This window comes from Tenrec ecaudatus, chromosome 1, assembly GCF_050624435.1.
Source record: "Tenrec ecaudatus isolate mTenEca1 chromosome 1, mTenEca1.hap1, whole genome shotgun sequence".
Taxonomy (NCBI): Eukaryota; Metazoa; Chordata; class Mammalia; order Afrosoricida; family Tenrecidae; genus Tenrec; species Tenrec ecaudatus.
Window position 1 is genome coordinate 48,524,996 of NC_134530.1, and position 12,183 is coordinate 48,537,178.

Consider the following 12,183-nt stretch of genomic DNA (forward strand, 5'->3'; position numbering starts at 1 on the left):
AAGTGGCACTTTTTGCTGGTGGTGACGGTCTGGTAATAGAATTGGATTCCATGCTTCATTTTCTCTCAGTTTACCAGGGGGACCACAGTTAGAAACCTCATTGATCATTCTCCTAGTCTTTTCCCAAGAAGGACTCTAGTTATTCCCCCAGACTCCGCACTTTAACAAAGTGGGATTTATTTTTGACAGGCTAGCTAACCATGGGATAAATGTTCTTCACAGCAATGGCTGGAACGGCTCGTTCTTCTTTCACAGAACTCACTACAGGTTGTCCTCCATTAATAGCAGGCCTCTGACGGGGCTCGAGTTTGTGATCTTTCATTATGTTGGGAGACGGCCTGGTCCTCAAGGCCCCGCTCCGAGAAATGAGCCTCCTGTCACCCCACAGCAAGTCGGTCAGGTCAAGCCGTAGAGCCTTGGGTGTGAGGATTGGGAGGGGGAGTTGAGGGTGAAGTGTAACCTCTCTATTGATGAGGGAGCCCACAGGAATCAAAACGATGTCCTCACAGTCATAAAGGGAGTTGTCCAACGGGGAAGAAGCGTTTCTCCCACCAGACAAGTGGCCACGTCTTCCATGCAGGGCCGTTCTGCATGTGCTTGGGGAAAGCACCCCCCCGGCTTTGTCCCGCTCCCGCAAGAAAAGCCAGGTGTCTGCAAGGACTACGCAGAGCCCCACAGTACTCCTCCTGTCTGTCCCGCTCTGCTGGGGTAGGCAAGAGTTAACTGGGTATAGCACACAATGAAATATGAGAAGAATCTGACGCACTGAAGATAACATAAACCTTTATTATATGTCTGCACCCAAGAAAACACTGATAACATCCTCTCTAAGGAAAACAAACATTTATTGAAAATAATTTGTCCAATGATCACTTCAACACGGTTTTAGACTTTTGCTTATAATCTGAATTCTCTCTCTGCTCTTGTTTCATGAAACAGAGAGACCATCCTGTAACAGAGTGTCGCTCAGAAAAGGTAGGAAACGATGAAGGGAAGGGGTCCTGCTCTTGGACAGAACTTGTTTCCCTCGGGTTCTTGGGTCTAATATCCAACAGTCAAATGAGGAAACTGAAAGCAAAGCAAACATCTTTATTACAGATGGGCCTTTAGATGCCTAAAATTCTGGCTTGATAGTTTGGTGACCTATTGTCACCCCCCAGGACCCCGGAGGCAGAGTGGATTCCTGTTAGCTGCTAACCACAGGCCAACAGTTGGGAAACCAAGAGTTGGAGCCTAGGAAACCCACGGGGTGCTCCTCCTCGGTCGTGGGGTGGCCCTGGGTTGGAGTCGACTCTGGCAGTGAGAACATGGTCTCCTCATAAAACCCTGACAAGTGCGTTCCTACCATCCCAGAAGTCGTCTCCCTTGGCCTTTGACACGGATCACTGATAGTCATCTGGTTTGAAATCTCAAGCACAGGGGACCTTAACTACCATAGAAAGTGACTCATTCAGTGAGTTCCGTTCGATGCCTATTGGGCCTACTTCAATTCTTAGGCAAGACACAGGAAACTATCCTTCCTCTCGTCTATAAGAGGCTTTCAGCTGCTAGGAGAGTTCTGAGGTGGCTCTTGAGCCTTCTCCAAGCTGGATCCTCCTTAGGACTTTGCTAGAGCCGCCTTACACCTGCCCCACAGCATCCCTGCACACCGGCGAACCTGGGACCACCGTGCTCGAGCTCCTAGGACATCAGGGCAGCTAACGCTTCTGGGCTGTCTTGCATGGCCTAGTCAGTGTGCGAGCATGCAAAGATGATCTCCTTCCAAGTCTCAAGCACCAGCGAGAGAATTAGCATAGTGGTCTCCTGTTGGCGAGCTGGGAAGATGGAGAATCTGAGCGGTCACAGACAGGAAGTGGTAGCATCTGACTGCGGCAGAGCACGCTCTTAGAACATGGGCTTTCATCCCAGAGAGTGAAGTCACCTGCAGGGGTGCGCAATGCAGGCCTGCCTCCCAGAGCGGTGCTCACGCCTGCGCTGCCCGCCCCCGCCCCACACGTATGCAGACTGGAGGAGTCAGTCAGGTTCTCAGCTGTTTTCCTTACAAACTGGCAACAAAACAAAACAAAACTGGCTCTCCTTGGGTAGAGCAAGCATATGTGGGACACCAACAGTGTATCAGGTTCCCAAACCTCTTTGGTCTACCATCCCCTTGTCAGAAAAAATAAATACCCGGCACTCATTGGCAGTGAAAGGCTTTTGTCCTGCAGTCTGTGATCCAGGATAGAGTGAAGGTGTTTGCTTCTGCCACTTTGGGGAACACTGTTCAGAACATTACTTTGAATTCAGAAGCTGGGGTGAGACTCGTGTGACAAGACCAGATTTTAAGGATATTTTTGTCTACATAAGATAGCAAGAGGAACTCTCCAGACATCATGGTACAGTTTGGGGCCCAAACTAGTGGTGTTTCTGGTCACTTCAGAATCCATGTTCCATTCTTACTCCTGCCGCTGGGAGCTTCCAATTGCCTAGAGGAGGAAATTCAGGGGCTCTAGCGTCCCTTCAGCCTTTGCTTCACACACAGACTGCTGGCTCGGCTGCCTCTGCTTCTGTTCCGGCTCACATCCTTCCTCTTGTTTGGAATGCCTTTCACTTCCTGTTCTGTCGTGGTATCCAGCACAACTCCAAGTTCCTCTGAATTCTTCAAGCAGCTCCTGCGAGCACCATTTAGATGGCACCAAGCAGGGGGCGCGAGCTGTGCCGTGTTCCAGCCCACCCAAGCCAGCCAACCCCTCAGTCCTCTGCCTTCTACACTACTCAGCTCACAGGCGCACCCGCAGGAGACCCGAGTCAGAAATTCCTCACTTCGTTTCAGAAAGATTTGTTGTAGAATTCGTTTTTAAAGGGGGAAGCCAAAGAAAGGGCCCCGGTGCTTTGGAAAACATGGAATAAAGCGTGTGGTTTATTGAGATAAAGAGTTGAAGCAAACCATTTAATTATTCTTTTAGTGAAAGTAAAGACCCAGGGGGAACATGTTTTGCAAAGAGAATTTTTGCAGATTAACCAGTCTGGATCTGGATCACTGTAAGTCCCTGGGAGAGAAGGAAGCGTCACAGGGAGCTCCTTGACATCCAGGGGTGCTCTGTGGTGGTGGTGGGGGGGGTGTTATGCACTGGGCAAAGTCAGTAGTTTGAAACCACCAGCTGCTCTGCAGGAGCAAGACGGGGCTTTCGACTCTTGTAAAGAGTTACAGTCTTGGAAACTCACAGGGGGCCGTTTTCCCTTGTCCTATAGGGTCACTATGAATCAGCATCGACTTAATGTCGGGGAGAGTTTTTTGTCTGGGTTTTGTTTTTGAGATCTAAAATTCTATCCCACTGAGTCAGCTCTCCAGTGCTTAGCAGAATGCCTGGCACCTATTAAGACGCTTAGTGGAATGGGTGAATGAACAAATGAGTGGATTTTCATAGAGCCAAGGTGGAGGCTTTGTTCCCCTCATGGGTCACACCCTCTTCTAACCCACACCCTGGTGGCTCCTGGGTCCGAGCTGGGCAGACTGCAAGGTCAGCAGTTTGAAACCACCAGACTGCAGAGAAAGATGGGCTTTTTGCTCCCGTAAAGAACTAGTCTGGGAAACCCAGGGGACAGTTCTACCCTGCCCTGTAGGGACACTATGAGTCGGCATCGCCTCAGTGGCAGTGAATTTTGTCCAAGGATGAGAGGGGAGCCCCTGGGGAGTGGTGGAGGTGCCCTGCCAGGAAGAGCAGCCAAGAGTGGCACGGCTGAGCTTCTTTCATGTCTTCTCCAAGCTTGGCAATTGGGTTCTATGAAATTCAGTAAAGTCTAAAATAGCATTTTGGGTAGTGTATATCTTTTCTTTGTCTTTAAATCACCCTTGGACTTCATCTGCTTTGTAAGTTTGAATTCCTGCCTCTTTAATAGAAGATTGGGGGCAGTAGCTCCCCCCCTACTGTCCACTAGCTGTCATGTCACAGCGCACACACGCCCCTGCAGTGTCTTTGGAGCCAAGTCCCCACCATCCGTGCAAATTCTCTCCGGTCCATTTCCCAGCTCTGTAATTTTGGACATGTTTACTCATGCCCAGTGGGGATACCGCTTCTCGTACAGGATTGTTGTGAGGATAAAAGCAGACACGTTGAAATGTGTCCAGCTGGTCCACCCGCAGTGGTAGCTGTCATGCTTACTCACACTCCTTGTGGTTGGCTAACCCCTAGGAATACATGCCTGCATGGTGCTTTGCATTTTACCAATTGCTGTGACAGGTGTTATTTATTACCTCATCTGGTTGTCAAAGCAACTGAGGAGGTAGAACAAAGAATTATGGTTCATATTTCACCAGTGAGAGTAAAAGGTTAAGGGATTTGTTTAGCTGATACGTTGGAGAAAGGCTACTGGAATCTAGGTGTTCTCATCCCAGTGCATGTACACTTGCTCGGCTTCACCTGTGACTGTGAGGTGTGAGGCAGGGCTCTTCAGATGCCCTTCATTTCTTCAGCAAAGACTTACTGGACCTCAAAGTTGTGAGCTGCACCATCTGTCCTGCTTGTGGTACCCACAGCTTTAGAGGGAAGTTGGTACAAGATGCGGCAGGTGACATGCAACCACGTGGATGCACCTCAGAAAGCATGCTGAGTGAAAGAAGGCAGACGGAGCAGAGGACACACTGTGGCATTCTGTTGACACCGATTTCCACAGGTGCAGAAAGCCGTCAGTGTTGGCCCGGGCATGGGATGGGTGGGGAGGGGCCAGGGAGAAATCCCCGACGGGGCATGGCTGAATCTCTGATGTGATGGACATCACAACATACATCAAACATACACACTCTAATTACGTGGAATTGATTATATGGCAACTGTACCTCAGGAAGGCTGGAGGAGGAAGAGAAGGGAAGAGGACAGACGGAAGGGAGCAAGAAGAGAGACAAGAGGACAAGGAGGGGTGGGTAACGACGCCAGCAGCACAATGGCAGCGATGGCAGAGGCAGGCTCTCTCTGCTTTGTCACTAGATAGGCCCAGGTCCCCGCCAAGACTGGCTCCCTGTACTTTTTTAGAAGTTCAGCCCCTTGGTGTGCTCAGGGGAGAAAGGATTGGCCTGGACTCGGTTGGTCTGAGTCCTGACTTTCTGATGCTGTCGGCCCTGCCTTCTCAGTTAGAACTCAGGAAGGTTGATCCCTGCTTGTTCAGCTGCCAGATTATCCAAGGTCACACCCTTCAGAGTGCTTTGTGAACCACAGTGTGGGTCCCAGCAGGGTGGGACAAAGCACTGATCCTTAAGTGACAAGCACTGCAATATAACACAGAGACTCTCAGCAGCAATGAAGTTGTTAGACCCTGTGTCCCTTTGCTGAATGACTTCCAGAATGCAAGTTGTCTTGTGTCCGTGAGTCACAACATAACCAGAGCTGTGTTTCAAATTCAGCCCTGCCACTCACTCCCTGTGAGATCCTGGACAAGTCATTTCTCCACCTCTGAGCAACTGTCAATTAGGGCTTGGACTTTAAGGACGCCCGTGGTTCCTCCTGACTCCTTCCTGATAGCTTTTGTTTCTAAGCATTTGTCCACTTTGATGAGTCCATGTGAGGGGCAGTGGGGTCAGTGGCAGTGGTTGCCTGCTAATCTTTAATCATTTCCTGGCGTGCGCGCATTCTCTCTCTCTCTGTCTCTCTGTCTCTCACCACCACCACCACCCCCTGCCCACCTGGATCTGCTCCTTCCACAAATGTTCCTTGTTTTTGTTCTGATCTCATAAACACCAAGGCTGCACATATACAGGGTATCTTTTGAAGTTCATGCACTTAAAATTCTATTGATAGGTTAAAAACAAATGAACAAACAGCAACAAAAGACCTTACCTTCCAGAAAGCTTGGTCATCGAAATATTTAGCTGCGTGCGGTGCTCTCCAGATCTTGAGGGCCAGCAGGCAACCTGTTGAGAGGTAATGAAATGGCAGCCATGTGGAGACAGCATTTGCTTTCTCAAGAGTCATCAAAGCCGCGTTTGTCAGCCATGGGGGTCTTAGCCAAAATGCAAGGCCTCCCGGCCACCTGAGAGACAGATGGAAGCACTGTCTTTCCTTGAGCCCCGGACTTAGTTCTGTGGACAGCTTCTCAACGAGGCATGATCCCTGCTGGGTTTAGCTCACTGAGCGGACCTGAGAGCCGCGTATCTGCCACCCATCCCAAGAGGAAACCAAAGGGTGCCCCCCTTAAAAGCTGATCCAGTTCAAGTTCAGGAGTGAAATAAAATAAAGGGAGTAAATGCTAAAAATAAGACGTTAAACATAAAACGCAGGCGTGACTTAAATAGGCTCCAGTTGGTGCTTTAAACACACAAAGTAGAAGAGAGATGTGGTGGTGGGCTTCTGGAAAGGTTGACAGGCCTGGAGACCCGCGGAGCATCTCCTCCGCATGCGTGGGGTCCCCGAGTCCGATGGACTTGACAACTAACAACAAGAGTGACCGGCGGCACCCCGGGTCTGCTCTGGGCAGCTGGCTCTTAACGGAACCAACCACGGCAACAGCAGCAAATGCACTGCCGTCAAGTTGGAGCGGAAGCTGCCGCCGTGTTGGTCCCTCACTCATGATTGCCCACGTGCTGCAGAGAAAATCTGCTCCACGGGGTTTTTGTGGCCATAATCCTGACGGTGACCGTTCACCTGGCCATGCCCCTGCAGAGCCGCGGAGTGGGCTTGACCCACCAGCCCGTAGGCTCGCGGGTGTTCGCAACTGCTTCTGCCACCCCAGCTCCTTCCATGAGACAGGTGGCACCCCAAGCCCCCCGGGCACAGCTCTGCCTGTGGGCTCGCCACAGGGCAGAATGCCACGCTTTGGAGGGATGAGTCAGCTATGCCACCCTTCCGACCAACTCCCAGTCTTAGCTCAGGATTCCTCTTTAGATCAACTTGCTCCCATTCTTCCTTTCAGCCAGCCAGCCCGGGCCCAGAGAGGTTGGCCCTGTGCCCTCCCTCAGCTTCCCAAAGACAGCGGAATTGCCCAGGACGCAATGGCCCCTGACGGATTGTCCTTGAGTGTTTTTAAGGACAATCAGGGACAGTGTACTAAATGGAACATTAACAAGCATGGCCACGAGCCTGGTGACAGTGCTGTTTCCCTGCTGTGGTGAACACCGCTAACATGTTGGCATGGGGTCTGCAACCCATGCCCCTCTCGTATCTAGAGTGACTCAGACATGAACGCTAGCTCCTTCATGAATTTCCTAGTTAGCTGTGGCTTACTCACCACTGACGAACAGCTGTCTAACATGAATTGTTTTCTTGCCTTGTGAGACAACACTGCACATACTTGGACCTTTTAAATCACACGCTCGGAGCATCTGCTTAAGCACCGGGCTGTGGCACAGGGATAAGATGGGCCAGTGGAATTGGCATTGGGCTAATTGCTCAGGAGTTCTTCAACTTCCTGGGTCTATCAACCCCAAACCAAACTCCCTACCACCGAGTCGATGCCGGCCCAGCCACCTTATAGGACAGGGTAAAACTGCCCCTGTGGGCTTCCGACACACCCGAACTTTAGGGAGTAGAAAGCCCCATCTTTCTCCTGTGGTGCTGCTGGTCGTTTCGAACTGCTGACCTTCAGCTTGCAGCCCCTTCGTAACCACTGCACCTCCAGGCTTGCGGTGTCGGGTTAGAGGAGCCTCTTTAACACCTACCAGCACGTCAGTCGCACTCCTAGAAACCCATGCACCTCTAATCTAACCTGTCCGACCGGGGGCCAGAGCCCAGGCTCGCTGGGATTGTTTCTTAAATGAGTATAGACAGGCCCCAGCAAGGGAGCGTCTTACAAGCAAAATGCTCAGTGGTTGGTGGGGGGTCAGCTCCGTGTTGTTGCGGCACCTTTTCCCTTCCCAGTGTCCAAATCCATTTAATCTCCAGCTCCCTGATGGCAGAAGCTACGTGGAGACAGGAAATGCCATTGATCATAACTCACATTGATTTTAACTGGTTTTTGTTTGTTTGCTTTTTAACTCCAGTAAAGCCTAAGCTCCCTCCGGTGCTTACAAGGAAGGAGTTTGAGTCAGGATCGCCTAGTAAACACCTGGGTTAGTGGTGAATGGGGTGGGTCCCAGCCGTATATTTGCCAGGTAACATACGAGTTGCCCAGCTCATTTTAATTTAAAAAAGACGTGTCTGTTCTATTACTGAACCCGGCAGCTCTACCTGGGGGGTGGGTGTTGTCCTGCTGAGCAGCCGGCAAGTTCACAGAGGAGGCACTTTGCCCTCATCTGCATTTAATGAATCCCCTCCATCGGTAGGAAAGCAGAAGCTTACTAGTTCATGAAAGCAGTTCTGGCCAATCTCATGCTAAATTTATGCAGGTAATGTAACTTTTTTTTTTAAGAACAGGCAGAAAGGCAAAAGACTCGTTTCCATTTCCTTTCATTTCCCAGAGAGACCAGCAATACAGACAGCCAGGGTCACAGGGCTCAGCTGGTTTCTTTAATCGTGTCCACCCACTTGCTGAGGGACACGGCATGTGGATGTCCCGGCAGTGAAAGATGGCGGTATGATCAAGGTGAACAGTTCTGGACCGAATGCCTGTTTTCACCGGGCACAGAAACGTGACGGCACCTTATCCTGCGCCCCCGCACCCTGCCCAGGAGCTTTGCTTTCTGTCACATTGCAGACACCAAAACCTACGCTGCCCAGCGGCTTCCCCTCCCTCACACTGCTCTGGCTGCCTTTTGCCTCAGCCCCAGCCACTCTCCAGGTTGTGCCCCAAAGATGAAAAGCAGGCTCCTGCTGCAGGGCCTTTGCACTTACTGTGTCCTGTGCATGTACCAGGCTTCCCCACAGACAGATGCCGGGCCTGCCTCCCCCTTCTATTCAAGGCTTTCCTTAAAGATCCACTTATCAGCAAGGCCTTCCCTGGGCACCCATCTAAGAGTCCCTGTCCTCTGTACCCCACACAGATGATGCTCCCTCAGCCTGCTCTAGTTTTCTCTCTGGCGGGTCGCTATAGGATAGAATCTATAAATGAGCCTATTGCCTGTCAATGTCAATGTCAATGCTCCCCACTGGAACGGCAGCTCCAGGAGGTCTGGCAGGGCATTTGCCTGGACCAGTGCCCTCCTCAGAGTAGATATGGAATAAATATTTGCCGAATGAAATATTGTGAGTGTCCTCAGGTATTCTAGGAGGGTGCACACATTGGCTGCTGACCCCACATTTGGAAGTTCAGCTTCATCCGAGGTGCCTCAGAAGAAAGGCCCGGCCATCTCCTGCTCTAAACTCAACCGTGAAAACCCATTTCTGCTCCGACACAGACCAACTCCACAGTCACGGGCTGCTGGTCTGCTGGTGTCTCCAGGAAATGAAAATCCAGGTTTTTTGGGTGTAAGGATTTCCTTGATCTTCTGTACCGAACTGAGCAAAGTCACAGGCCCTGGTCTCAAAAGGCTGCAGTGTCACCACTCCTTCCCTTGTCCCTACTTAGAACCCCAGGAAAGTCCCTCCTGAGTCCATACCTGAAGCAGGTGGCCTCTGAGGGTCTTCCCGATTCCGACCTTACACGAGGCGGTAATCCAAGGTTTGAGTCCCCTGCCTCGTTTGGCTGAATTGATGTGGTACATTCCCTCCCAGCCCCAGGGCAGGGTGTGCCTGAGGCGCAGCGCAGGGAGGGGTGTTCTCACACTGACCTGTCAGGAGACCAGATACCAGACCCATGGCCACCGCCAAGCTGAGTGCCCCGGTGTTGATAAGCAGCTGGTAGCTGAGCCTAGAGATGACAGAGCAGAGGCGGTCACACTCAGGCACCAGCCTGAGCAGGTCAGGTGGGACACGAAGGACTGCTTGGACAGGCATCTGTAGTGACAAGATCGGGAAGGGCCACCAGGAGAACAAGCTTCCCCTCCCCGGCTGGCTCGTCACTCTGTCATTTTCCCCAAATTCATGCAGATATGTGGGAGGGAAAGGGAAGGAAGGGGTCCCCTAGGATCTCCTTTGACTTATTTTAATCCTCAGACCAGGGTCACTGACGAGACCACTAGTCAGAAAACCCGAGTTCAAGTCCCAGCTCTGTCACTTCCTAGCTGCCTCCCTGAGCCCCCAGCTTCCTCCTTCGGAAAAGAAAGATGGGAACTTTATTTCTATCCAGGCAAATCTAGGCTCGCAGACCCATCCCCCCGCCACCCTCCCCCCCAGGTCCAGCCCCTGAACACAACTCCTCTTCCTCCTACCTTCAAGGCTACCCCAGGGATTAATTGGGGTGTGGGGTATGGCTCTGTTAGGGCCCGCGGTGCAACGGGGCACTGCCAGCCCTTCATTCTAGCCCCATGGAAAAGAACAAGTGAGTTTTGTAGACTTCCCAGGTCTTCTCAGCCCTAACATCTCAGGCCACGTAGGCCACACAACAGTCCCACTGAGTGGGCTGCTTGTGTGGTTCATAGACAGGAAAGCCAGGGTTAGGGAAGTGACCAAGTGTTTCATGACCATGTGGCTGGAATGGGTGACTCAGGGGCTTAAATCAAGTCTGTCTAACCACCGAGTCCCAGCAGATGTTACACAGGCGTTAGCAATTGAAGCCCATCACAGAATTCCAGGGAGACCTCCCTGCCCTCCACCTTCATATTTTTCTTTAAACAGACTTTTTAAAATGTAAATAAATATATTTAAAAGGAAATAGCACAAATGGAAGCAAATGTAAAAATGTGGTGGTGGGGTGTGTGCTCAGGATGGTCTGCCTTTGCCCTGTACCTAAATCCCCCTCTTTGGAAAGAAGTAGTCTGAGAGGTGGTAACTCCACACATGGTGGGAGCTGGAAGCAGTTTTGAATCAACTGCCCGACACTTCTTTGCTGACGACCTACGGGCCCTGATGGCATGCCCCCAATGAGAGGATCTGACACACTGTTTTCCTGAGCTGGATGGGGTGCTGAGGGGGTGAGTCCAGTGACCCACATGGAATTCTTGGTCCAGTTGACCCAGTGCATCATCAGCATGAGGTAGGTGATCCCTCCAAGCAGACCCGGCAAGCCGAAGGTGGAGTGCACACTGCCAGTGTCGTGAATCCCCAGCACACGGTTCAAACACACCTGGGGACAAAGAGCAGTATGAGCAGGCCTGCAGGTGAGACTGACCGTCACTATCCACCACCCTACTCTCAGAGGGTTGGCATCCCGGGTCACCAAAGGGGATGGGTGGGTACTCAGTTCCCCTAAAGAAGCCCTTCTCAGACTTGAGTGGGCTCTTGTTGAAGCTCAGAGTTGGATTTAGTGGGTCTGGGGAGGGACCTGCAATTCTGCATGTCTAACAAGCTTAGGCCAATGTTGGTGCTCATGGACTTCACTTTGAGCAGCAAGGGTCTAACACACACACTATTAACCAAGCACTTTGGGGGCTACCCTCTGCCTTCTATGATGTTTAGTCTCCATCAATAGATGTACCCTTCCCCCCTCCCCTGAGCTGTTAACCCCAAAAGTCTCCAGACATTGCCCAACTGCCCCTGGGTGGGACCCACCAGTCTAAGCCCATTCCAACAACAACACAGTTGTGCAGGAGAAAAACTGGAAGAGCCTGACCACACCCCCTTCCACCTGGCCGGTTAGCCTCCCAGATGGCTACGAACCCATAGATGCCAATGCCAAATGAGCCTGCTGGTTTCTTCCTTAGAAATGTCCTGATCATTAGGATAAAAATCCAGACCTGTCAGCTGGCTCAGAAGATAAACCCACGTCCCGCCATCTCTCGAGGCTCTGGTTCCACCATGCTCCCCATTGACCCCCACGCTGAAGTCATAAGAACTTCTTGTTTCCTGCTCAGCCCCACGTTCCTCTCACCACCGAGTCTTGGTACATACTGTTCCCTTGTTTTCTCTCTTCTCTACCTGGACGGTACTACTCACTTGCCAACACTCAGTTGAGACCTCCTCTGCTCTGGGAAGCATTTCCCAACCTGCCTGGCTATTTGGCTGTGCTCCTGTAGCAGGTATCACTCTGTGTTGTGTTAATTCCCTCACACAACCACAGCAGGGAAGCAGCCTGAGTGTGGGAACACGTGTGCTGAATGGGTGGATAAAATGATGGGGAGCTGGATGAGGAGAGGGATGGAGGGAGGGATGGGTGGATCAGCTTTGACTAGTCTTCAACAGAATCAAGGAAACTGAGGCACAGAGGGAGCATAATGGACACAATGCCTGTGAGAACTTGTGCATTCTTGGCTGTAAGCCATTGTCTTTCATCTCAAGGCTTCACAGCCAGAGGAGAGAAAGG

At 51.4% G+C, this 12,183-nt stretch overlaps 1 protein-coding gene across 2 annotated transcripts in view; it reads right to left on the minus strand.

Annotated features, from left to right (window-relative positions):
• Positions 1-1,041: 1,041 nt before the first annotated feature.
• Positions 1,042-12,183, minus strand: part of RHCE (Rh blood group CcEe antigens) — a 41,073-nt gene continuing 29,931 nt past the window's right edge. For both annotated transcript variants that reach the window (XM_075538536.1, XM_075538529.1), the window contains 4 exons: positions 10,874-11,007; positions 9,614-9,693; positions 5,811-5,884; positions 1,042-1,068 (listed from right to left, as the gene is read on the minus strand). In XM_075538536.1, the coding sequence (XP_075394651.1) occupies positions 1,042-1,068; positions 5,811-5,884; positions 9,614-9,693; positions 10,874-11,007 (315 nt within the window). The remainder of the gene's footprint in view (positions 1,069-5,810; positions 5,885-9,613; positions 9,694-10,873; positions 11,008-12,183) is intronic.